The sequence below is a fragment of the Aplosporella prunicola genome (genome assembly GCF_010093885.1).
Source record: "Aplosporella prunicola CBS 121167 unplaced genomic scaffold K452scaffold_10, whole genome shotgun sequence".
Taxonomy (NCBI): Eukaryota; Fungi; Ascomycota; class Dothideomycetes; order Botryosphaeriales; family Aplosporellaceae; genus Aplosporella; species Aplosporella prunicola.
Genome location: NW_022983538.1, coordinates 60,515 through 84,228, shown reverse-complemented (window position 1 = coordinate 84,228; position 23,714 = coordinate 60,515). Strand labels below are relative to the sequence as shown.

Here is a 23,714-nt window from a genome sequence, read left to right as displayed (position 1 = left end):
TATGGCTTGTTAAAAGGTTATCTATGTAATGGTGTCTCTACCCACCGGGATGGTAAAGTGGTTTTCTTTTTTGGTCGGCTGGCGGTTCAGTTAAACGCTGTGTTGTATTTCAATAATTCGTTTTTTGTGGTCTATTCGGGAGCAAGCGCGTTTTTAAGACTGATCTGAATGTTTGATAGATATCTACAATAAAGCACTTGTTTTGTTTTGTCTTAACGTTGTGTTGGTAAGGTAGATGAGTGATTAAAAGGGACCAATATACATATTTTTATCTTCTCCCGTAAATTAGGTGTTTAAAGAAAGCCAACCACCTCGCGTGACGTAACTCTAGCTATAGAAGAACTAGGTAGCTAGGCGGTCAAAACCTACCTATTAGCAAGTACCGAAGTACAAAAATAAAAAAGCACAACACACACACGGCGCAGGACCCACGGCCCCCAGCCGCAGACAGGCCCGCAAACCCGCCCGCAGCCACGCGGCACGCCCTCAACCCCACACACCAGCCTCACGCGCCACGGCCCACGGCACTCCCGCAAAGATGCGACCCACGCCAGCGCGCGAGCGCATAACGAAGGAAGCAGCCAGGCAACCGCCGCCCCAGCCCTCCTCGACCACAAAAAAAGAGCACAGCACAAAAAGCAAAAAACAAGCCCATATGTAGGTACTGCGCATAGACTGCGTACCTACCTAGGCAGCTAGCTAGCGCACGCTTAACGCATGACGAACACCCCACGACATCCAGCCCCCACCTCGCAAGCTTTCCCACTTAGCACGGCAACGCCAAAGCCAAGGCCAAAGCCCAATCCCCTCCTAGGTACTCCGTACAGTACAGTACAGACCTGCCTATCTGATCCTGAGGCACAGATACCTAGGTACCACACATACCATCTCGCAACCCCTCCGCGATCAAGCTGCAGCCCGCGCAATCGAACCCAATCCAACCTACCTTAGGTACCTACCTACCCAGCTCCGCGGACCGGGTCTCCCGCCCCTCCAACCCATCCATCTACTGCGTAGGAACACTACCCTGGCGCCAAACACGCGCGGATCGCGCGGATCGCGCTCCCAATCGCTCTATCGTAATCGTGATCCTGATCACAATCCCTTCCCGATCCCAATCCGATCCCAATCCCACGTAACCTCACCAGCCGCCACTCCTTCCTTCTTCCCAAAACATCCCTACCTACAAGCCCTCCCAACCCAACCCACCCCACCGACCGACCGTCCTTCACACCAAAGACGCAGAGGCCCAGTACCCGGCCAGGCAGCCAGCCAGCCACGGCATCATCGTGGCGTGGCGGTGCACGCACACAGCATCCCAGCACGCCGGACCCCCGCGATCGGGCCACCGCGAACTGGGTACCTAGGCGTGCCAAGTCAGCGCTCCGCGGCGCAGGCCCACGTGGCCGCGACCGCGGAACCGGGTTGGGCTTGGGGGCCAGGAACGAGCGCTGTGGCGAGGGCGAGGGCGAGGGCGGGCGGGCTTCGGCTCGGCCACAGCGGCGGCGGCGGCGGCGGTGGTGATGCATACCTAGGTAACCGTTGCCGGTGGTGGCGTGAGCGTGTCTGTTTTGTTGTTGGTACCTATGGTTTGCTAGATAAATAGGCATGAGGCAGAGTGGTTTTGGCACTTGAAGAAGGGACGATGGAGTTAGGATGCAGAAATCAAATCGTGGATTCGGAGCGGCGTGGCGCGAGGTCACGTGTGCTGTCTGGCTACTATCTAGAGGAATAGGTAGAGGGGTGCGCCGTGTATATAAAAAGCAGAAAGAGCAAGAAGTGAAGAAGTGGGGTAAAGCTAAAAGGGATCAAATGCCAATGGCATGCCGCTTTGAACGCCGCTTTGATGCAGATGCAGATGCAGATGCAATGCAATACAACGCCGAAGATGTTGAAGGGAGAAAGGAGCAGAGACGCATTGCGTGCGCTGCGATGCGATGCCATGCGATGCCATGCGATGCCATGCAGAACAACATCCGCGCAAGCGCTCGAATAAACAGAAAGACAGAAACTCAATCCGAGAGAAAGGTGAAAACGCCAGGAAATGCCGCTTGCTGAACAACATCCTTCAAGAACAAAAACCAAAAACCAAAAAACCGAAATCGAAAAACACAAACCAAGGACTCGTCTAGAGCATTGGTCTCATTGTCTAATGACGAAATCCTGCTCTTGTCCCGCTTGCGGAACCTTGCGCCGCGAGGCACATGGCAGGTAGGTAGAGAGGCGAACGCGCAGCGCGTGGTGATTGAGAGGAAAAGTCGACGGAGTCCAGCTCCGTCGTAAGAAGGCCGCAGCGCAGCAGCATGCATGATGCAGGACGAGACCCAGCAAGCGGGCACGCAGGCGCACAAGAAGTGCATGCATGCAGCAATACCGGGTTCGGGTTCGCATGTTCGCATCCACGCTGCACCGGGCAGCAGTAGGGAGTGTTTGCGGAAGCAAATCGGAAAAAGGTAGAGCAAAGATGAGGAGTGTGGTTGGGTTGCGGTGCGCCGGCCTACGTCGCCTTGTGCTACTACGCGTGCACTGCCGTCGTCTTCGCGTGCGACGTGCAGCAATACCCGACGCTAACGACGCGGTCGACGACGGCGTGGTGCCCGTAGCTCGCGCAGGGGTCGATCGAGTGCACGTGGTAGGTGCAGCCGCAGACGGCGTATTTCTCCACGAGGCGGATGCACATTTTGGCGAGGGTGGAGTGGGTGGGGGGCCTCAATGGGTGAAATAGTATGGGATGATTGGATGACAAGGTTGAGATGACGGTTCGGTGATTGGTGGTTCAGACGGGTTTAATTGTAACCACCACGGCCCATAGAAAAGGTAATAGAGACGAATAGATGGGTGGATGGATGGATTGGGTAATGCAGACGAGCTGGGGTGGTGGGAGTTCTCGGGTAAATGCAAGGACGCAAGTAGATGCAGATGCAGATGCTGAAGATAGGAAAGGATATCTGGCTTTTGCGAAGAGAAGAAGAGAACAACTGATGGATTGCAGAGTGATGGCGGCCATGGTAACACGCCTGGGACTTACTTATATCCAAGGTGTTTCGCAGACTGTAACCGCAGCATGCTGCTGCTGCTGCTGCTGCGGTATCAACGTTGGGTGTACTAAGGATAGAGCCAGCCAGGTGCTCAATGCGTGATCCGAGAGCTGCGGCTTAGACCACACGGGGGTCCAGTACGATGCCTTTGCCGGGGCTTGGGATGGAGTTGAGGTCAGACTCAGTGTGGGTTTGCCTCTCGTCATCCGCTGCTGCGCCTCGGATTGCGGGCCCGTGACAGGACCCTCTACGGCAGGCCTATTTTGGAAACCGGGCGTTGCCCGTGAGGGTTTAGGCGCTGTTCGGGCTCGTCCGAGAGTCAGTGACGGTGGATGTGGGGAGGCGGGTCGCCAAGCCCCGTCGTTTGCTGAGGATCAGCATGCAGAGAAGTAGGTAGAGATGAGTGGTGATTGTGTAGAGGGAGCTGCTGAGTGGCGACGGCTGAAATGGCATGATGTTGCGATGCTGCGGCTCAGCAAGGCAACCACGAGGACGGCCCCAAGGCAGCAACGCGGTAGGGGGTGTGGAAGCAAGAGGCCGAGGGTGAGAGATGTCATTGAGCGAGAAGCCCGGTAAGCGCTTGGCGGCTTTTGCTCGTCAGCCCTACGGGCCCTGGCCTGCTGGGGCCCGGCAAGCCTAGGCCCGAAACTCCGCGAATCTCCGACTGCCCTTCACCGCCCAAACCTCATCTCATGCCTCTGCTGCTGCTCCCCGTGCTCCCCTCGCCCGCCCAGGCCCGTCGCTTCAACCCCCACGCCCGCTGCCGGCGGCCTCATCCGGCATCCCGCGACTCTATCGCCTGCTTGCCTGCCTGCATGTCTGCGGCGCGTCGTGGCGGCCTGCTGAGGTGCGCTTTCAGGGGTTGCAGGCGGTGCAGAGGATCGACGCGGTTGAGCGCAAACTGCAATCTGCTGTACGAGCGCCTCATTTTTCCACTGAAAACACCTATATCCGGATCCCTTCCTCATGTGCTGAGCCACTGACTCAAGCCATCTCCGAGCGAGAAAGCCGTGGCGCCCGTCGGCCCTGCCAGACCTGATGCTCATTATAACTCTCTTTTATACGGTTGTCCGATCGTCGGCTATATGGTTGATCGCTGGCGTGAGTGAGTGCGGCCACGCCGATAGGGGCTCTGTGTGCTATTGTCATCGTCGATGCTTCGCTGCGCTTGCCTCGGTTGTTCCGCCTTTGTGGGGTGTGTAAACATAGAAAAAGCTGCGGCAAGTGTCAGATCTAAATGTGTCGCTATATGCGGGAATCTAAAACACTCGCTGCCGGTCTGAGGGATGGCTGTGCGCCTTGGAACCGTTGGCGAATCTGGCGAATGGAACAATTAGTGGCGTGAAGAGCAGATCCTCAAAGCGCGACAAAGAAACTTGGCATCGCCAGGTAGGAGCGCCACGCGCTTTAGCATGGTGCGCTGTCTAGATTGGAAGTGAAAATTCAGGTAGGCTGTCCACAGCAGTAGGTACTGCCTCTTTCGAAAAGCTTTTTGCATTCCATATATCGTTCGGACTTTTGTTTTCCTTTAAATGGTTGGTGGAAAAAAAGCCTGCACTACTGAGTGCGATCCAAGTCGTTAAGGGTTGAGAAAGCACCGCAGTCCTTTGTGTGTGCATGTGAATGGCATGGCTCTGTGGCGCTTCAGTCTGCTGTCATTGTCTGCCTTTTGGATGATGTCACCTACCTACATTGAGGTTCATATGGTCTGCCCTCCTAGGTGCAGTCGGTATCGGTCGGTCCACTTGCACTGCAGTCTGCTTTTATTTTTCTTTCACCTTGTCGGAGTGTCGGCGCGTTGTGGGTGAAAATTTCACTTCAGCGCGTTGCCATGTGAAACCTGTTGTTGTGCCTTCCGCTTTTGAAACTACCATATCCTTCACCTCTTGAGCACCAACACAAACCCAACAACCATCACCTTACATCGACTTTGCGCCAGCATTACCACCATAACAACAATTACCACCGTCGCAAAGTCACCTCTCACACGACATTCACCAGCAATGTCTCCTCGTTCTCTTCGCCCCGCGACAGTCGCCGCAACAAAGGCGTCCTACGAGCGCTCTGCCACTCCGGTGCCTCAGCCAAAGGTGGCCAGAAGACGCGCCCCTGCGAAGGCGCCAAGGTCCTTGAAGCCTCCTACACCAGCTCGGAATACGGCACCGAAGGTACGTCTTGCTAACTTGTTCTGTGCCACTTCCACACCTCCACATCGTCCCGCCTGCAGTGGCTGCCAGCAACGCCCTTAACCTCACACATCAGCCGTCGACAGCTCTCTATCTCACTCCCTTCAGCCGCCTCACTAATTTCACGTTTTACCCTGTGCGCTATGTCACTAACAAGTTCTCACAGCCGTACAAGTGGACCGCAGCTCGCGAATGCACGCTGTTAGTTCACCTCATCGGTCTAGGTGACCCTATCTCTGCAGCAGAGTTCGACAAGCTCGCACTCCTCCTCGACATCACCTCTGACGTCGTGCGCGCACGTGTCGATTTCTTCCGCGGTCAACAAACCGTCAAAATCCGAGATGCCTCCCCCTCCCCGTCTCCCGCTGCTGCCGGCCCCTCCAACGCGGACTCGGTTGCTGGCAGCCCCGCTCCTGCTGATGGCAGCAGCAATCAGGGTGAAGGTGAGGTTGAGGACACGCCTGAAGGTTCTGTTGCACCTGAAGAAGGTGTGAGTGAGTCGCGCGCCCGAACCAGTACGGTCCGCCTTGCTGGTTCCGTGGCCGTCACTGTTGATGACTCTCTGGTTGAGTGAGTAGTTCTAGTGCGTAGTATCAACTTTTTACTGACATCCGTTATAGAAGTGATGCTCCAGCCGTTCCTGAGCGTCGCGAATGGTCGTCGTCGCCCGAAGTTGGGTATGCCCTTTCCTGATCACGTTTGTTCCCAGAGCAGACAGCTAGCACTGACATTCCTCCCCAGAAGTGATGTTGTGGAGTCGATCGAGACCGACGACCCCCCCATTGTCAGTCTTCGTTCGCCTTCGTCGTCTCCGCTCTCGTCCCTTTCCTCAACTCCAACCTCGACGACCCGCTCTCCTCCTGTTGCCGAGGTAGCAGAGGATGATCCCGACGATGATGCCAACGACGATGCCGACGTCGACACCGACAGCGCCACCAGTCAAGCGACGCCGTCGCCGACTCGCCACGTGCACTGGACCAAACAATTCCCTGTCCGCAGGTACAAACTGCGACGTACAGAGAAGCGCGGCACCACACGCTGTGGAAAGATACGTGAATGGTGGCCTCTGGAAAATGCAGCTTGGGAGGAGGGCATGCTGTACGACAACTCCGACTCCGATTCCAACTCCTCCTCCTCCAGCCTCGGAAAGCGGTCACGGGCTGACGACGACGAAAAGGACGACGAAGATGAAGAGGGTGAATGGAACCGCCACGCCCGCCGCAAGCGCTGCCGCTCCCGCACCGCTACCCCAATGCCATCGACTGCCGGCCACGCTTGGCGTACGAAACCGACGGCGAGGATGTCCCCTTCCAGAATCACAACATTTATGAAGCGGACGACGTACCCCTGGCCGGCGCAGGCTGCGGGAGAGTACATGGTGCAGAAGGATTGGTTGGAGGACAACAGCGAAGTTAAATATTGGCTCCGCCATCCTACAACATCTCCCTCGTCTTCCTCCACGTCCGCCTCCACATCTTCCCTCTCGTCTCCCCCCTCATCTTCTGGCTCCTCATCTCCCTCCTCATCTTCCGGTTCATCATCTTCCGGTTCATCATCTTCCGGTTCATCATCTTCCGGTTCATCATCTTCCGGTTCCTCATCTTCCGGTTTCTCGTCTCCTGGCTCCTCGTCCCCCTCCCCCTCTCCCCCGCAGTCTCCTTCTGCGGCGGTTACAGCATTAGACCGGGAGAACACGCCGTTCGACCTCGGATTCATGTTTCATAATGAGGCGGACCCGCTGGGAAGGTTCGCCACTCCTGACTTCCTTTCCCCGGGCAGTCCCGCCACCACATCTGCTCCTGCCAGCGAGATCGCAGTGGACCCGGCTCTCCTTACCATGTTTGCCTCGCCTGACCCACCTCTTGCCGCTACCACTGGCGTCAGTTCGAGTACAAGCTCCACCCCGCCCGATCGAGTTTAATTTTACTCTTACAGCAACGACCTACATGGGGCCATCATTTCATGGCAATCGCCGCTTCGCTTAGTCCCTCCATTTCACAAACACCTCGTCTGTTCGGAATCTTTGTGTGCAGGTGGTCTCCTCAAATGGCAACTTGACGCCAGTCTCGTGTGCCAACAGCCCAGCGTGGGCTATCATGATGCCGTTATCGATGCAGAACCTCTCATCCGTCGCATAGACACTTCCACCTCTGTCTCTTGCCATCAGGCCCATCATCTCTTGCAGCCTTTCATTGCAACCTACGCCTCCCACGATAAGGACCTGCGTAGACCCAACATGCGCCATAGCACGCTCTGTAATTTCGACCAACATTGCGAAAATGGTCTCTTGCAAAGAAAAACACAAATCAGCGGGCGTTATAAGCTCGCCATCTTCTTCGCTTTTCAGTCTTTGATCCTCGGGAAGACTTTCATCAATCTTGACAGCAAGCTCGTCAATTGCCGCCTTGACTCCAGAGAAACTAACGTCCATTCCTTTGACGGCATACGGAAGATCAAGTAAATGCTTGCCTTTCTTCGCCAGCTGTTCGATGTTGTAGCCCGGGGCGGGGTCGTTCGGTATGCGTAGTGTGCGCGCAAAGCGGTCGAGGCAGTTTCCAATGGCTATGTCGAGCGTCTCGCCAAATATACGATAGCGCTGTGCTGCATAGGCTATGACTTGGGTGTTTCCGCCGGAAACGTAGAGGACGACAGGGTTCTGAGCACCGGTGATGGCGCGACCCATTTCGATGTCTGCAAACCATTATTAGCCTAAGCTGGCGGCGTGGACAGGGCAGGGCAAAGCATACGTCCTACGCAATGGTTCACGCCAATCAATTCCTTGTCCCACATGAGCGACAGCGTTCGCGCGGCAATAGCGACGCTCTGTAGCGGGGCGCCCATGCCAGGGCCTTTGGTGTAGCAGATGCAGTCAAGGTCGGCAGGAGATAGGCCGGCCTGGCGCATGGCTTGCTTCACGAGGCGGACGACCCAAGCACGGTGGTGGCGCGCGACATCTTTGGGCAGGAAACCTTCGCCGGGCGGCGAGTTGTACGTGTGCCGCAGGTTTGCGAGGACGATGGGCTCTTTGCCAGGCGCAGGGTGCGAGATGATGCCCACGCCGAGCTTGTTGGCGCTGCCTTCGAGGCCGAGCGCAATCATGTTGTTGTTGTTGTTGCTGTTTGTGATGACGAAAGCAAGCGAGGGTTGCGTTACCTAGGTTGACACGGACGCGGTGGTGGTTGAAGCGGCAAGCGGGAGTGAAGATAGCCGGCTGCTGCGTTTTTCCGGGACGCCGCACCCATGGGACTGTCACGCTAGCCTGCTTAAGGCAAGGCGGCTGCCTGGCTGGCGACTATTTCTCCAATTCCAACTGCTCTCGACGACCTGCGACCAAGACTCAGCCCCCGACGAGCAACCTAGTACGAGTAGAAGCTTTTGAGTGCGACGAATCACTGGAAGAGCGTTACAAGCGCATTTGGAAGGCTCGGCGGAATGGCATTCTAATGCGACGTAAGGAGGTTGCGTGGGCGCGCTCGAGACCTGATGCTTTCTCACCTTGCTCTGATTTTGTTTTGTTTCCTTGGATTTTCTCTTCCCTTTTCTCTTTTTCTTTTCTGGGTCACTGGTGCCGTGCTCGAGGGGGAACCATGACAGCGTAGGCTTCGGCTGGCGCTAAGTGGTTCCTCTGAGAGCGGCTTGGGCAGATAATCGGGACGGAGCAATCTGTCCCTTGATCGTCGTCTGGGTCTCTCGGAATCGTGTGATTGGGCGGCGCGAGCTGCCTTTGATCGCCGATGACGGGGCGGCGGATGTGGTTTGCATTGGGGAGAGTTGTTTGGTGGATTGTGGACGTTTTTAACTTGCGTGTTGATGGTGCTGTGGGTTCTTGCTATCTTGACCGCGGCGTAGTAGGCCAGGAGCTTTTGAAATCTTTTGAGTTTTTTTGGCATTCGTCTCTCGGGTCATAATCACAGTCATGTTTTGCACAAGATACACTGACCATCGCTCCGCTGTGTTGTAAAACTCTATCTAGGGACGTGGGGTCTACTGATGGCAGGCGCAGATTCTGTGCATGCTTCTTGCGGGGCAGGGCAGGTATGTTTAGCACGGGCATTTTTCGTTCTGTCTTTTGTTTTCTTTTCTTTTTCTTCTCCTGTCGCTGCTGCCGCATGCGGCTCTACCCTCGCAAACGACTAACCGTTACCGAGCTTAGGATTACACTATGTTATCTTCGACAGTCCTGCAGCCTTTGTGTACAATTCGTGCACCGAGTGCTAAGAAGCGACTGGATCGTCTTCTTTTCTTTATCAGCCATCGTTCAATCAAGGAGGTTTTCGCTACGAGTTGCCTTTCCGTGATCGAGCAACGGTGGACAATGGCGGTGCCCGTGGACGAGTGAGATTTTGAGAGCGATAACGTGAGGAGCCGGGACTCGATATCGCCGGTCAGCATTGGCGTGGACGGCAAGGCTTGGGGCTTGTTGTGTACTCTGGTGTTGGTCTCGGGATCTTGTGGCTTGGTTGGGACAGCTGTGGCCGTTGGGGATTGGACGGCGGCTGCTGTCAGGCTCCGGTATTGACATTCGAAGTCGTGCCCCATTCCATGGCTTCACTGCAGGGACTTGATGACATGCATGATCAAGGCAAGGATACTGACAGGAGGGGTGATTCCGCGCCAATGCAGGATGCTAATGTTTCACTGTATAGAAAGAAAAATACTGAATTGTTCCTAGCAAGGCACGCGAAGGCTACGAAGACGAAAAGGACGGCGCCTTCCTCAACTTTTGGCAAATCAATTTTAACTGTTTCAACGCCTTCAACCGTAAAGCATCATAGCTTCACCAAGCTGCAAAAGAGTGTTGGTCATACTTTCAAAACAGTCCAACCACGTCACGCTTCGGTTACCGTAACTTCAAAAGAGTGTCTGTCTTAACATCAGGCGGAGGCCAAACCTACCAAGTCCTACAACTCCAGCTCGTCCTGAAGGCGGATTTCGTCGACAGTGATGACGCCATCGCCATTTGTGTCGTGTCTGCATTCATCACTTGTAAGTACCAGTTCCCACGGTAGCATATCAAGCGTTCTGCAACATACTTGTAAAACCAGTCAACGTAGACGGGGTCGTCAGCCGCCACGCCCATGTACTCGGTATACTGACGGAGAGTAAGCTCGCCAGTATCAGCTTCTTTAGCAAGCTCAAAAGCCTCTTCCGCACCCGACGCATGCTTCGACTGCAGACGCGCAAGGGTGAATTTGTTGAGAGAGATGCTGTGTCGACAACCTATAACGCATATGCATGTCAGTGCATCCTCGAGCTTTACCGTAAAGAAAAAGGTGGGTAGAGAGATTACTTACCGCCTCCGCAGTCGCAGCAGAAGATATTGCAGGTCCTGTAGCCACAGCAGGGGGTTCCTCTGGTGCCGTCACCGCAATTGCCGTTTTTGGAATTGCAGCAGGGGCCTGCGGCGGCGAAGGGGAGCAGCGTAGCGAACAGTACCAGTGCAGTGGAAAGCTTCATGGTGGGGCTTTAGTATGGAGGAGTGTGGAGGAGTGTGGAGGAATGTGTTTGATATGCTTGCTTCGAGGAGCTTTGACGAGGAACAAGAGATGGAAAACGATGCTCGCTGACGAGCTTTATATCTCTCCTCCCCCCCTCCTCTCACGTAAACATTGCTGCTGACTGAGTAGCCCCAGGAGCGGGGTGCACTTAACCGCCAAGCGTAAGTTGCAACGTTGCCGTCGCGCCGCCTGTAGAGGGAAGAGAAAGCGGAAAGGCTACATCAAGAGGCGCACAAGAAGCGGCGGATGTATAAGCAGGCGCAGCAAGCATTGTGTAATACCTTCTGCGGAGTTAACAACAAAGTCGCGCTCAGAAACCCTTATGCGGAAGTAGTACCTCGACGTCGCACCGCTCGCGCCGCCTATTTCTTATAAACCACGCCACTGTCATCGAACTCTCACGACCCCGCTTTGTTTGAGACATCGACTCCCCTCTTCTCACGCCTTACATGGGCGTGCGGGGCCGGGCCGGGCCGGGCCGTTTGCGTGCTCACTAGGTGCTACTAATAGTAGGTAACTTGTCAGTGTTGGCGTCGCGTTGCCCTTTATGGCTAAGTGTACTCTTTTCTTGAGCTACCGTGAGGAACGCCCCCTAACCCTACTTGAAACACCTTGATTGCATACTTCGCATATCTGCACCTTAGCTTTTAGAGTTACTACGGCACTCCTTACGTCTATGAAGCACATTCAAAAAGACCAACGCTCTCTACTGCTATTCAATATGTTTGCTTCAATGAGCCTGGGTAAAGAGAGCCGCGAGAGAGAGTGCTGGGCGAGCGTACGCGCTAAACCACAACTCATCTGATCTAAGGGGCTTAAAGTCAGCGGTGCCCTTTCGAACGCGATAGACTCGGACTTCGTCAACACTACTGTTGTTGCGCGAGGACTTCGGCGTCTCTTCGCCCAAGCGGCTCTCTCAAAAAAGATCATAACCAGCAGCTTAGTATCTACTCATACCTACCTATCAGAACACCTACAGCAGTTACACAGGCACCTAGTTGAGCGTAAGCAACCAACCACTCCCCTAAACCATCTTCATCCCCAAGACCCCAACCCAGCCACACCGCAGTAAAACGCAAAACTCAAAAGCAACAACCGGGCACGCCGCCAGCCGCTCGCAAGAAAACCACAATGCGCATACAGGTACATCTATCAGGGACAACCCAACACAACTAACCAGCCAGTCAGTACCTAGGCTATTAGCAGCCGCTTTGCCGCCTTGCCGCCTGAACCACACCACACACCACCCTCCTACCTACCTACCTACCTACCTACCTATGGCAGCTCCGCACCCCCCGGCGGCCGATACGCTATATACCGCGCCTGTGCTGCCCTGGCTCCTGTCCCAGCAGCACCACGACTACCTTCTCCTCCGGCCCACCCCCCCGCCTCCACCAACGGGCTCACAAGCCCCTCGTACCCCCCAGCACCACCAGCACCAACACCAACACCCGCGCGCCCTCCCCGCCCGCCCACGCTCCGCCACCCGTGCCCCACGCCCTCCCCCTCTGCAAGCGGACTCACCAGCATCGCCTCGTCGCTACCAAAACCACCGCCAGCGCCACCGCCGCCGCCAGCAGCGCTCTGCCCCGGCGGCGTCCGCGGCGTCCGTGGCACCGCCGTGTTATTCCCTAGCTCCTGTGGCGGCGGCGACGACGATGTCGTGCGAGGCGTGCTTGGCCTCGCTGCCGCAATCCCCGTCTCAATCCCCGCCCCCGCCCTCGTCTCCGGCGCCAGCGCAGCCGTGCCCGCAGATGACGATGTCGCTGTGCCCGTCCCCGTCCCCGTCGTAGCCGTCGTAGCCGTCGTCGTCGTCGTCGTCGTCATCGTCGCATCCAGCTCCACAGGCGCCATGGCGACCTCGCGGCCCTCGATCTCGGAAACTGTGCGCGCGTGTGCGGCACCTACGCCAAGTCCTCCGCCCTTTTCTCTCCCGCCCTTGCCGTTGCCACCCACCCATGCCGGCGCGACATGCGTCCCGCCCCGCGTATCAGCCTTCGGAAACCCATCAAGTTCCGAAACGCATTTCTCTTCCTTGTCCGCATGCGCCACATCCTGCACAGCGTTGCGTCCGCGTCTGCGGCGATGCCGGCGCAGGAGCAGGAAGACCAGCACCGCGGTGCCGGAGACAGCGAGCAACGTCAGCGGGATCCCGACTGCGAGGCCGAGCGTTGTCGTGCGTGTGGGGCTGCTGCTGGAGGAGGAGTTGTTGTTGGCGCCTTGTGGCGTGCTGGTCGTGAGGATGTACACTGTGGAGACGCGGCCGGCCGCGTCGGATGTGAGGGACGTTTTGGTTGCGGTGGTGGGGGCGAAGGCGATGGTGCCGTCGGCGGCGGTGTGGAGGAATGATCTTGTTGGTGGCGGGGAGGTAGAGGAGGAGGAGGAGGAGGCGGAAGAAGAAGAGGGAGAAGAAGAAGAGGAGAGGGTGGAGGCTTCGCTCTCGTCCGTGTTCGCGGACTCGGGGCCCATCGTTGGTGACAGAAGCGGAAAGCTGGGCGTCAGCAGCGCCGTTATGCTCCCCACGACCCGCGCGTCCGCCAGCGAGAAATACACCGCGCTGCGGTCCTTGCAGCAGTCGCCGCTGCGGTCGCCGTTGCAGCAGAACTTGCCGCCGGGGCAGACGCCGATGGCCTCGCCGCCGCTGTCTGTGCCGTTCGAGCGCGTATCTACCGCACGCAGTTCGTCAACTCACTCGTCCTTCCCTCTCAACCAACGCACCACCACAATAGAAGAACAAAGAAACTCAACACATACGATGAGTACACACCCCCCGCGCACACGCCTCAGCCCCCCACGTCCGATCACTGCAACTATACCGGTCCAGCCAGTCCTCGGCCGCAAACCGACACAGCCCGTTCGAGAGGCACTTCCAGTCCAGCGGGCAGCAGGCCGCTCCTCCTCCTTTTTCGTCGCCGTCGCCGCAAGGCGCAGACTCCGCGTTCACGCTGCCGTCCGGGAAGTAGCATGTCTGCGCGCGCGCAAGCGCCGCGCCCGCGGCCATCGTCGCCGCCACTGCCGTCGTAAGGGGGATGCCGCGCTGGCGCATCGGGGGTGTGTATTGGTGCGGCGTGGTGGGGAGGAGGGCGAAGGTCCTCGCTTTTGGACGGGCTGGGAGCGCCGCTGTCCGTGCAAGGAGTGGTGCTCTTGTACTCGGCGGTGCGGCGCGGTGCGGTGCGGTGCTGGCTGTGCTCTGAACTGAGTTGGGAGGTGGCACGAGGGGTCGACGCTGTGCGGCGCGTCGTGGGGGCCGCGCGGAGCTGGCTTTGTGTGTGTGTGCGTGTGTGTGCGTTTGTGTATGTCTAAGGCTGTGTTTCAAACCCACTTGGCGTCATGAGGGAGGAGAGGCTGTCGAGGTGAGGTAGGTAGGGAGAGAAGGAAAGAGAGAGAAGGCAGGATTCAGAGGAGGTGTGAGGTTGCTTGACTACGTATGCGAGTGCGCGTACGGATGTACAGTAGGTATGTATGGCGATGCAGAGCAAGTTCGTGAGTGACTGAGTGAGTGCGTGCGTGCAAGGAGACGGAACGGCCACATCAGACGACGTCGTGCCTGCCTGCCTAGGTATCTCCTTCCTTGCCTTGCCTTCCACGACGGACGGCGCGGTGCGGGGTCCGTTTATTTCAGTCGTAATGCGAGCGAGCCCTTGGGTAACCGTGGCGCGTGTTTCCCGTTCTCCCCGAGAGAGCGAGCGAGCGAGGGAAAGCAAGAGAGAGAGAGAGAGAGAGAGAGAGAGAGAGAGAGAGAGAGAGAGAGAAACAGGTCCGGGTTGGTTCCATGGGTTTGGCCTGCTCGTGGTATAACAAACAGCTAGCTAGGTAGCAAAGCCAAACCGGCTCGAGCGCTGGGAATGCTGCTCTCCGCGCAGGCAGTCAGTCAGCCAGTCGTAAAGCGGCAAGGCTGCCCACGAGCCGCGCGCCGGCTAGACCTCCTGTGCCGTGCAGAGCAAATACAAATACAAATACAAATACGCACGCAAGGCTTCCATTGCGTCGACGGGCTAACTACCTATGACGTGAACGTGTCAGATGGAACGGCGTAGGGTAACGTCCAGTGCGATGTTGCCGTGGCGGCGAGGCAAGGGCGCCGGATACCTGCATCGTGCATGCATGCCAGAGCAAACACGGCCGCGGCCTTGCAATTCCTCACGCTCGGCTCCCCAAAGCGTCTTCCGCTGCTGCTGTTTCTGCACACTTGCGACGTAGGGCTCAATGTCTTTTTTGGGTTGGCTCTAGCCAATGGCTGCTGAGAGTGCGTGCTGGATGGTTGGAGGCACGGCATCGCCCTTCTCGTGCAAGCCTGGAGCATCTCAATATGAGCTATGTATAACGGGGACCCCAACCCCAAAACATGGAAGATAAGTGAGTGAGAGTTTGGAGTAGGGAGCCCGGCTGAGGAGGCGCGTCGATTCCTATTTTGGTCTTTTGATTTTTTTGTATTGTCCTCTTTTGTGTTTTACCACGTACCACACCATTACAGCTTGGCCTCACTCTCTCTGTCCTCTGAGCGTGGGAGAGAGGGATGTCACTCATGGCCAACCAGTTCAGCTGCGACATTCAATGAACCACCATGAGCTGCTCGGTAGAACAGTGATACGGATGGAGCCGTGTTCAAGGCTTGCTGGCCATTGAAATCCTGAGTGGGAGGGAAATCCGCATTAGCAAAGCGCAGCCTTCAAACGCAACCCCGGCATAAAGGGCGCCGTATCATTAGCAAGCGAGCCGTCTTCAAACGAGAAAATACCTGTCGACAACCCAATATCAGCAGAACAACACTGAGACGGCGCCAGTAGCTTGCCTGCATCCCAATCTCTTGACCCGCCTCGCCATCCCAGCGGCCACAGCCCTCAACACAGCGCGCCCTCATCACCAGCGCAGCGAGCAAACCCGCCAAGAACCCTGCCATGCACCACCACGCTCCCACACAGCCGAGCCAGCGCCCCAAGCAGCTTGTAACGCACTCCGGGGGGTTCCCCCATCGCCTGCACCGATCACCCAGCCACCAAATCACCTCCCCGAGCCATTTTCCCGCCATCCTATGGTGCGCACGTCGAGCGACGAACGTCCAAGGTTTCGACCTCCATTCGATTCGAGATTTCTAAGCCCCGCACAGACCAGGCCACCAACGACACTCCTACCACCCACGCCCTCTCCACTCCGGCGCCGCAATCTATCAAATCTCACCACAGCTCAGCCAACAGCAAGGCTTTCGAAATGGCGTGCGCGATCCAGGCTGAGATGAGTGGAGCAGACGGGCCATGCCGCCCTTCCTTCGGACAGAGATTGCTAAGGCTCCAGTAGCCAGATCGCCGCGCCTTATACAAGCACGCGGAATGGTTTCCACACCTCTTGTGCGCCTCTCCACGTGCTTTTGACCGCGGGCGGGGCGGTCACCTTGCTGATATATCAGTGATGGAACTGCTGTGCCCGAGGAGTCCAATCCAGGACTTAGTCGCTCGATGGCGCTATTGTGCCTTTCGATGTCATAAGAAATGCGTGTTGCGGTATGCCGTACCTGGTCTTGCTCGTATGTCATAAAAGGAGAGCGCCACAGTGTAGCAAGAGTGAGAGCACGGCGTATATAACTGCCCGAGCAGCACCATCAAGAGCAAGTCCTCACCATCAGCATCTTCGGCTTCAGCTTCAGCTTTCTCCTCTCATTCCACTTCGTCTCTCCCCCAACACCACCACCAATGTCCCCCAAACCGACCATCGTCCTCGTCCCCGGCGCCGCGCACTCCCCCGCCGCCTTCGCCCCAACAACCGCCCTCCTCCACGCCGCCGGCTACGACACAGTCGGCGTGCCGCTGCCCTCAGTGGGCGCCTCGCCGCCGCTCCAAAACTGGGCCCCCGACGTCGCGCGCATCCGCGACACCGTCGCCGCGCTCGCCGACGCCGGCCGCGCTATCGTCCTCTTCGCGCACTCCTACGGCGGGCTCGTCGCCTGCGAGGCCGTCAGAAATCTGGACTGCGCCTCGCGCCAGCACGCCGCCTTGCCCGGCGGCGTCCTGCGCATCGTGTTTTGCGCCGCGCTGATCGGGGAGGAAGGGTCGTCCCTGGTGGACGCGCGGAGCGGCGTGGTCCGCGATCCGAACTGGGATGTGCAGGTGCGTGTGGCTTGCGTGCGCTTGCGCAGTGCAGTGCAGTGTCGTAGTAGCTAGGTACCTACGGAACGCGTTTTTGCTGACGAGCTACGCGTGCTGTATGTAGGACGACCAACTGCGCTTCAAGAACCCAGCATCCACATTCTATAACGATGTTCCTGCGGACGAGGCGGCGCGGCTAGTCTCGCTGCTGCGCCCGCACTCGTTCCGCACCTTCTTCGAGCGCGTCACCTTTCCGGCTTGGAAGTTCTTGCCTAGCACGTATATCGTGTGCGAGAATGACCGGGCGCTGCCGCTGGCGGTGCAGGAGCGCTTGATTGCGAGTGCGGGCGAGGGCGTCTTCGCTGTTGAGCGCTGCGATGCTGGCCATAGTCCGTTTGTGTCGCAGCCGGGGTTTGTGGCTAGGGTGATAAGGAGAGCGGCGGGCGAGGATGTGAGGGATTAGGCGGCGTGGGGTGGTGTCTGCATGGGTAGCGCGACTCGGGTGTCCACGAAAGAGAAAGAGCTCTTATAGAAATATCATCCGTTTACACCAGCATCAAGCCACCCACCACTCACCCCAGCAACCAGCCCCACAACGCACGGGAGATCGCTCCGCTACCCGCCCATCAATCACCCCCATCACCGTCCATTCACATCACCCAACCCTCACTCAACCCTCAGCACCAACACCCAATCACCATCCCCGCCATCTCAGCCCATAAACCCCAAACACAATTTCGTACCGTACCTCACCACCCACACGATCCTGCGCAGCTTGTCCGCAGCGCAGCCGCATTTGCGGCGCAGACCCCCGGAGATTGCACCCACAGCTAACGCCGGCCGGCCTGCAGCGGCATCTGCATACCCGCATGCACGACGCGCAGCTCGCCGACAACGTCGGACGTCGTGAGAGTCAGGCTGGCCTGCTGCCTGTCTGTGTGCCTGGCGTACTGGCGTGGCATAGTGGGGCGTGTGGCGGGGCGTGCAGGCCTGCCTGGTTGTTAGGTAGGTACCTACCCTGTCATCTTGGCTAGGCTCGCTCCGCTTTGTTGCTGCGTTATGGTGCAGGGCGTGTGTGTGTGTGTGTGTGTGTGTGTGTGGAGTAGTGTTGGGTATTGTGTACCTAGTATCGTGTCGTGTCGTGTCGCGGAAGGGAGATTGCTTAGGGCGGTGGTGGTGCTGGGGGGCTTATGCGATTGGTGCGCGCTGGGATCAGAGAGATGGGCATGCCATGCCATGCGATGTGCTCGCGAAGGCCGGTTCTAGTTGCCTTACTGATGCGACCTGTCCAACTGAACGGACATCCAGGTCTCTAGTGCAATTGTTTGTTCGACAGCATCAGCAGCAGCAGCAGCAGCCAAGAACCAACCCGATCCGACAGCAAAGCCAAAGCCACCGCCCACCGACAGGCCCCGCCAACCGCGAGTCCATTTCCTCGACGTCCTAATCGGCAGTTTAGGCTAGGTACTTCCATGGACACTAAAACTAGCCCAGCCCGTCCAGAATCAGCACCAGTCAGGACAGGATTAAGCAAGCCGGAGCTATCTCGTATCTCATACTAAAATAACAGCGCTGCACCTGTCGTCCAGTACCGAGCTCAACGGCATATTGTACGACTTACTTGGATAGTAGCCGTCAGCACCACCGAGCATGCTGGAGGCTGCGTTGATGGTTGCTTGGTTTTCCGTCAGAAGGATTGCGTCTTCTGTTCAAATACCTTGCGTGGACATGAACAATCAAAAACGATTGAGAGGCAATTGGTCCGTGTTTGACCTATTTGTCTTGTATTGATATAGTAGTAGTAGCGGTAGTTAGTTTAGGTTTATGGTTTATGGTAGTAAAGTCAGTAAGTAGTAGCAGTGCGTGGTGGCGATGGTGGTGGTGGTGGTACACAAGCGTCGTCGTCGAGCCTCATCTCGCAAGGAAAAGCAGAGACAAACAGAAAAGACAAGAAAACAAACAAACAGCAAAAAACAAACAAAAAACGCCGGCATATATCTCGTCGCATCGTCCCGTCCCGTCCCAGTCAATCAGTCAATCAATCAGTCGTCCGGCGATCTGACACACCAGAAAAACGCCGGAACCCCCAAACGCCCCATTCTAGTCGTCTTCGTCTTCAGGCTCAGCCTCATCGTCCCACAAATCAGAGAGTTCCTCCTGGTCGAGCGCGGGGCCCAGCCCAACGCGCAAGACGGTTTCCTCGCCCTCCTCGTCCGCAGGCACCCGCACCTCGGTCCACTCAAACTCCGGGTCGCGCACCGAGCCGCGCCGCTTGTGCGTCCCGCTCGTGGGCATGGCCGCCTCGCGCGGCTGGATCCGCACCCGCACCTCGCGCAGCTCCACGCCCAGCACGTCCGACTTGGTGTGCGTGGGCTCCTCGAAGCCGGAGTCGCGGCGGCGCTGCCAGCGAGGCCTAGGCTCGCCAATGGCAGGGGCCGCCGTGTCCGTCGGCGACTCGGCGACGGCTTCTTCGTCGATGGTCGGCGGCGCGTCGGCCATGCTGCCGCGCCGCTCGCGCGCCACCTCGACAAGGCCGTTGCCGGCGTCGCGGGCGCGCGCGTGGCTGTACGACGCGTTGGTGAGCTCCTGGGTGGCGGCGACGAAGTAGACGGGCTTCTTGGCCTGCGCGGCTTGCAGCAGGAAGGTGCCGGCGGCGGGGGCGTGCGTGACTTGGGTGAAGGCGGCGATGGGCTGCTTGAGGGCGCGCACGGCGAATTTCTCCGCCTCGATGCTCACCAGCCGCGTGCTGTTGCGGCGGGGGCGCGGCACCAGCAGCTCCCCGCCCAGAGACTTGAGGAAGTTGCCTTGGCTCGACAGCGCGGCCACGTCTTTGTACCACGCCGTCATGCGCGTGTCGTCGTAGTCCTTGTCGCGCAGCGTCTTGGTCGACAGGAAGGTGCGCGGGGCGCGCGGGTCCGTCATCAGTTGGCCGACGGTGTAGGTGCCCGTGGGGAAGGGCTTGGGGAGGATGGCGCAGTGGGGCGCCGTGTTCGTGAATGCACTCATCTTGCCGGTATTGAAGATTGGGAAAAAGGGAGTTTGAATGGTTGTGTTGTCACTGGATGTTTAATCACTGGAAGTGATGAAGGGAAAAAAAAAAAGAAGAACTAGTAGGAGGCGAACTGCGGGTGCAGTTAAATAGAGCGGATAGGACCGACGTCTCAGCTGGAGCGGAGGATCGTCTGCGCCATTTTGCGGTGATTGGACTCATGCCAAAGTCAGGTTACCCTTGGATGCGGGGAGGTGCCGCGGCCGCAAGCGGGGAGTCGCGTGACGCCAGCGTTCCGTGGTTGTGGTGCGGGGAGACGGCGTGGCGTGAGAGCGACGAGAGACTTCCATGTCGTCTTGTTAATTCGGGCCGTGCGGGTGCGGGCGCAGCTGCTGCGGGAGTAGTCCGGGGGGACTGTTTGGGGCCCTTTTTGTGGGGGTGGGGCGCCAGTCGAACGCCAGACATCACCCCGCCGTCGGGTGATTTCCATTTCCACGTCAACATCTTCTTCGTTCTCGCTCTCTCTGCTCCTCGTACTCTACTGCGCGGCATTGACCCCGTCTCGCTGCCATTGGCCCTCCCACCCATAACTAAATCCCGCGTGAGCCTGTGACCTTTCGTGACTTGTGCAGCCTCCTCCATCACCTGCCCACGTGCCCTCGATCGGGCCAGGCACCGTCGCAAGCCCTTGCAAAAGTGAGATGGGCAGCGCGGCACGGAGCCGGCCGCTGATTCGATCGCCGTGTTGTCATGGCCACGCCATGCCTCCCGGCCATGCGTCACCGGCTGCCTGCCCCCAATCGCTGCCAGTCCCGCCCCTCCTTCTCGCTGCGAAAGCTTCCCTGTCTCGATTCCCGTTTCCCATGCACCCTGCTGGAGAACCCCTCACCGCTCCTGCATTTATCAATGCCGCTTCTGCTGCTTGGGGGAGGGAGCTGCGTTGAGCTGAGCTGCTGCTGCCCTCGTCTATACGCGTACTGCGTACTCTACCTAGTCTACTATGATACCTACCTGCCATTGAACATTCCATTTCGTCCCTACTACTGCTCCATACCTACTTGCCATTGAATTGTTCTTTCATATTCCTTCTCCGGCCTCCTTGCAGCATTGCATTGCTACCCCTCATCACACCACCCCGCTCTCCGTGCCTTGCCGATCGCGTCAACCACACCACCAAAACAACCATGGATTCTTTCCTACTTTATTTCTACTGCCACCACCTCAATTACTACTCCACTGTCTTTGTTCCCGCCGCGACCTCCACTATTCTTACTCTGCTATAACCACCCCGCCAATTCTCCTCTTCAATTTCTTCCTCCCACCACAACAACAAACCCAACACTACCTCTGGCAACACAACACAGCACAACGCAAAAATCCATCCACCGCTTCCACCGCCTAGGTCTCGGACTCTCACCCCCAGCAATAGCAGGCCACTCTACTCGCACACAGCCGGCCAATTATCGCTCTCCAGACCCCCCGGATCAGCAACGCAGCCACGCCACACCACCCACTCACTCACTCACTCAGCTCTCGCACCCCAACGCGGACAAACCCGCTTCTTCTTCCTCTTTCTCCCCGCCACTCTAGCTCCTCAATGCTCAATGCTCAACCCACCATTCTACTCTACACCCCCTCTTGTTCCCGCATGCGGAGCCACCACTACTGCCACCACTGTCACCATTGTCACCACAACCACCACCACCAGGCCATCCACCACAGCAGCAGCCCCCAAGGCCCTTCGTTCCTTCCTTCACTCGCTATGGATGGAGCACAACACACACAACACACACACACACACACACACACACACGAGGACAGCGGACCGGTCCAGCCAGGACAGGACATGACAGGTCATAACACGACATTAGGACAAGACCCAGCAAGACGTCCGCAGCAGCAGCCTTCCCAAGCCATCCCAGGCCATCCCAGGCCATCCCAGGCCATCCCAGGCCATCCCAGGCCAGTACATGCCCACGCCCACCCTAACTAATGCGCACCAGCTCCATCGATACCAACACCAACACCAACATCAATACTAGCGCCAGCACACACACGCCCGTCCCGCCTCTCTTCCGTCCTCTCAACAGGGCCAAGACTAGGACTAGGTAGCCGTACAAGGACCAACCAGCCAACCAGCTAACCAACAATACGGGCACTAACCACAAACGCATAGCCCTTCCGCCCTTGCCAGCAAGCCAGCAAGGTCCTCGGCACTGGCGCCCCCACCCTTTCCACAATCTAGAAAACACACACTGACGTACCTCTAGGCCTCTCTCCCCCACACACACGCACTGATTGCTATATAAGTGTTTTCGCATGTGAGGCCGCTTGTCTGTCTCTTTCCACCTACGGTATCTACGGTTCCTACGGTTCCTGTATACGCTTCTACGCACTACGTACATACCTATCTACGTACCTATACTTGGCGACTGCCTTGGCTTGGTTTGGCTTGGCTTGCGGTATGGTAGAGGGTTGGGGTAAGACGAGGTGGTTAGGAAGGGTTGTGCTGTGTAGATGGGAGTGGATATGGGTGGTGGTGGTGGTGGCGGATGTGCATGTGCGTACTTGTGTGTGTTGGTGGTGGTGTATGTATGGTATGGAGACGGATGATGGGTGGAAGTGAGCATAGATACTGACAGAACGCATAATAATGCATTGGGATTACTACATCTCTCTCACTCTCTCTCTCTCACATGTACACACACACTCCCTCCCTCCTAGACTACGTACCCCCGCACTCTCAACTCTCAGTATAAACAAAACTATAAACACTACTCGCTATGCTACACCACTACCTAATAGCCCATTACTCATTAGATAGTATGTCTATATATATACACGGGCGGGAAGTCTGGGCGAAAGGGGGTGGGGTAGGGTAGGTTTAGTATAGTTTACTTTGCTTGGTGGGTGGGTGCTGGATACAGCGGGGTTGTGGCCTAGGCTCGTCGTTCGTCGCAGAGCAGCAAGCATGATCTTGGTCTGTGGTGGTTTGGTGGAGGGTTGTTGCGTGGAGTGCGCACCTGCCTAGGTAGGACGTTCCGGACCGGGGTCGTGGCGTGGGGGGTTGCGCGATGGCGATGTAATGCTGCCGTGTCGTCGTCGTGTCGGAAGCGACGAAGTCTTGTTGGTTGATGCTGTTTTGGCTCTCTACCTAGTGCATCTCCTCCATGCCGTATGTATGTACCGCACAACCCCGCACCAGCGCCTAGCTACATACATACCCCCCTAGCTAGTAGCTGTGTACGCCTGCCTGCTAACTAGCTCTATATCTAAACCCTAATCCTCGTACTCACTATAATTACGACAACGGCTAACAGCACCGCAAAAGAAATCGAGCCAGCAATCCGTGTCTCCCACTATAACCACGGTCGACGCGGGGGTAGCCTTTAACGCGCTACCATTATCGACGACGCTTTGCTGCCTACGTAGACTTGGACTCATTCGTCCGCCTCATCCCAAGAGCTGCAGAGGTCTTCCACGGGGCGAGTCTGTCGCTTTAGGCGGCTAGACTGGACGGTGTGTGGGCTGCGTGAGCGGCGCTGACTGCTGAGGGCTGGCATGGCGGGGTTGTGAGGGACGAGCACTTGGGTGTGGGGCGGTGGGGTTGCGCACTACCTACGCATCTGCACGGGTTGCAGTGCTGGAGTGGGGGGCGCTGTGGGTGTGCCGCTGATGCTTCACTACCTAGATCGTGTATGCAAGTGCTTTTCGGCCATGGTTCGGTGGCTGGGTGTATTGCCGTTCCTGCCGTCGCTTTCTCATAGTTATTGGATCGATGGGTGCGGCTTCTCGGCCTGCCGGGGAATGTGTACTCGACTCGTATTATATGCTCTTCGCTTGGTTGTGTGTTATGGCCCGTTAATTGATGGCGTTTACGTGTCCCGGCTGCGCGGGCGGTCCTGCTTAAGTGGACGGCCCCG

General features: G+C 57.5%; 12 protein-coding genes across 12 annotated transcripts; 4 read left to right on the top strand and 8 right to left on the bottom strand.

The window, feature by feature from the left end:
• Positions 1 to 986: 986 nt before the first annotated feature.
• K452DRAFT_10074 (uncharacterized protein) lies at positions 987 to 1,811 on the bottom strand. Its single transcript, XM_033534898.1, has one exon. It carries the CDS (start codon positions 1,608 to 1,610, stop codon positions 1,023 to 1,025), a length of 588 nt encoding a protein of 195 aa, XP_033398448.1. The 5' UTR covers positions 1,611 to 1,811; the 3' UTR covers positions 987 to 1,022.
• Positions 1,584 to 2,101, top strand: K452DRAFT_286368 (uncharacterized protein). The gene has a single exon (XM_033540281.1). It carries the CDS (start codon positions 1,657 to 1,659, stop codon positions 2,056 to 2,058), a length of 402 nt encoding a protein of 133 aa, XP_033398447.1. The 5' UTR covers positions 1,584 to 1,656; the 3' UTR covers positions 2,059 to 2,101.
• A 53-nt stretch (positions 2,102 to 2,154) lies between these two features.
• On the bottom strand, positions 2,155 to 2,884 carry K452DRAFT_248212 (uncharacterized protein; the record flags this gene model as incomplete). The annotated part of the gene is made up of 1 exon (XM_033538086.1): positions 2,155 to 2,884. A coding segment is annotated over exon 1 (243 nt), but the record flags the coding sequence as incomplete, so codon positions are not given.
• K452DRAFT_225808 (uncharacterized protein) lies at positions 2,516 to 2,680 on the bottom strand (the record flags this gene model as incomplete). The annotated part of the gene is made up of 1 exon (XM_033536780.1): positions 2,516 to 2,680. One exon carries the CDS (start codon positions 2,678 to 2,680, stop codon positions 2,516 to 2,518), a length of 165 nt encoding a protein of 54 aa, XP_033398446.1.
• Positions 2,885 to 4,666: 1,782 nt separating the features above from the next.
• Positions 4,667 to 7,145, top strand: K452DRAFT_307665 (uncharacterized protein; the record flags this gene model as incomplete). Its single annotated transcript, XM_033543090.1, has 6 exons — positions 4,667 to 4,744; positions 4,978 to 5,206; positions 5,266 to 5,794; positions 5,845 to 5,901; positions 5,966 to 6,237; positions 6,304 to 7,145. The coding sequence occupies 6 exons, from the start codon at positions 4,667 to 4,669 to the stop codon at positions 7,143 to 7,145; spliced, it is 2,007 nt and encodes a 668-aa protein (XP_033398444.1).
• A 60-nt stretch (positions 7,146 to 7,205) lies between these two features.
• Positions 7,206 to 8,323, bottom strand: K452DRAFT_225823 (uncharacterized protein; the record flags this gene model as incomplete). Its single annotated transcript, XM_033536784.1, has 2 exons — positions 7,206 to 7,915; positions 7,972 to 8,323. The coding sequence occupies 2 exons, from the start codon at positions 8,321 to 8,323 to the stop codon at positions 7,206 to 7,208; spliced, it is 1,062 nt and encodes a 353-aa protein (XP_033398443.1).
• Positions 8,324 to 8,594: 271 nt separating this feature from the next.
• Positions 8,595 to 9,614, bottom strand: K452DRAFT_286365 (uncharacterized protein). The gene has a single exon (XM_033540280.1). It carries the CDS (start codon positions 9,112 to 9,114, stop codon positions 8,716 to 8,718), a length of 399 nt encoding a protein of 132 aa, XP_033398442.1. The 5' UTR covers positions 9,115 to 9,614; the 3' UTR covers positions 8,595 to 8,715.
• A 511-nt stretch (positions 9,615 to 10,125) lies between these two features.
• K452DRAFT_297275 (uncharacterized protein) lies at positions 10,126 to 10,681 on the bottom strand (the record flags this gene model as incomplete). The annotated part of the gene is made up of 3 exons (XM_033542003.1): positions 10,126 to 10,195; positions 10,258 to 10,444; positions 10,519 to 10,681. 3 exons carry the CDS (start codon positions 10,679 to 10,681, stop codon positions 10,126 to 10,128), a joined length of 420 nt encoding a protein of 139 aa, XP_033398441.1.
• A 1,316-nt stretch (positions 10,682 to 11,997) lies between these two features.
• K452DRAFT_317669 (uncharacterized protein) lies at positions 11,998 to 13,768 on the bottom strand (the record flags this gene model as incomplete). Its single annotated transcript, XM_033544089.1, has 2 exons — positions 11,998 to 13,388; positions 13,501 to 13,768. 2 exons carry the CDS (start codon positions 13,766 to 13,768, stop codon positions 11,998 to 12,000), a joined length of 1,659 nt encoding a protein of 552 aa, XP_033398440.1.
• A 2,641-nt stretch (positions 13,769 to 16,409) lies between these two features.
• K452DRAFT_226185 (uncharacterized protein) lies at positions 16,410 to 17,265 on the top strand (the record flags this gene model as incomplete). The annotated part of the gene is made up of 2 exons (XM_033536808.1): positions 16,410 to 16,856; positions 16,948 to 17,265. The coding sequence occupies 2 exons, from the start codon at positions 16,410 to 16,412 to the stop codon at positions 17,263 to 17,265; spliced, it is 765 nt and encodes a 254-aa protein (XP_033398439.1).
• Positions 17,266 to 18,605: 1,340 nt separating this feature from the next.
• K452DRAFT_286363 (uncharacterized protein) lies at positions 18,606 to 20,261 on the bottom strand. The gene has a single exon (XM_033540279.1). The coding sequence runs from the start codon at positions 19,806 to 19,808 to the stop codon at positions 18,903 to 18,905; it is 906 nt and encodes a 301-aa protein (XP_033398438.1). The 5' UTR covers positions 19,809 to 20,261; the 3' UTR covers positions 18,606 to 18,902.
• A 452-nt stretch (positions 20,262 to 20,713) lies between these two features.
• On the top strand, positions 20,714 to 22,073 carry K452DRAFT_9996 (uncharacterized protein). The gene is made up of 4 exons (XM_033547417.1): positions 20,714 to 20,804; positions 21,103 to 21,584; positions 21,805 to 21,997; positions 22,062 to 22,073. Exons 1-3 carry the CDS (start codon positions 20,792 to 20,794, stop codon positions 21,901 to 21,903), a joined length of 594 nt encoding a protein of 197 aa, XP_033398437.1. The 5' UTR covers positions 20,714 to 20,791; the 3' UTR covers positions 21,904 to 21,997; positions 22,062 to 22,073.
• Positions 22,074 to 23,714: the final 1,641 nt, after the last annotated feature.

Coding starts and splice junctions, on each gene's coding strand:
- K452DRAFT_286368 (XM_033540281.1), top strand. CDS start 1,657: ATGCAGAAATCAAATCGTGGATTCGGAGCGGCGTGGCGCGAGGTCACG.
- K452DRAFT_9996 (XM_033547417.1), top strand. Junction 21,585..21,804: donor ACAACACACACAACACACAC/ACACACACACAC, acceptor AGCTCCATCGAT/ACCAACACCAACACCAACAT.
- K452DRAFT_286365 (XM_033540280.1), bottom strand. CDS start 9,114: ATGCCAAAAAAACTCAAAAGATTTCAAAAGCTCCTGGCCTACTACGCC.
- K452DRAFT_286363 (XM_033540279.1), bottom strand. CDS start 19,808: ATGAGTGCATTCACGAACACGGCGCCCCACTGCGCCATCCTCCCCAAG.
- K452DRAFT_10074 (XM_033534898.1), bottom strand. CDS start 1,610: ATGCCTATTTATCTAGCAAACCATAGGTACCAACAACAAAACAGACAC.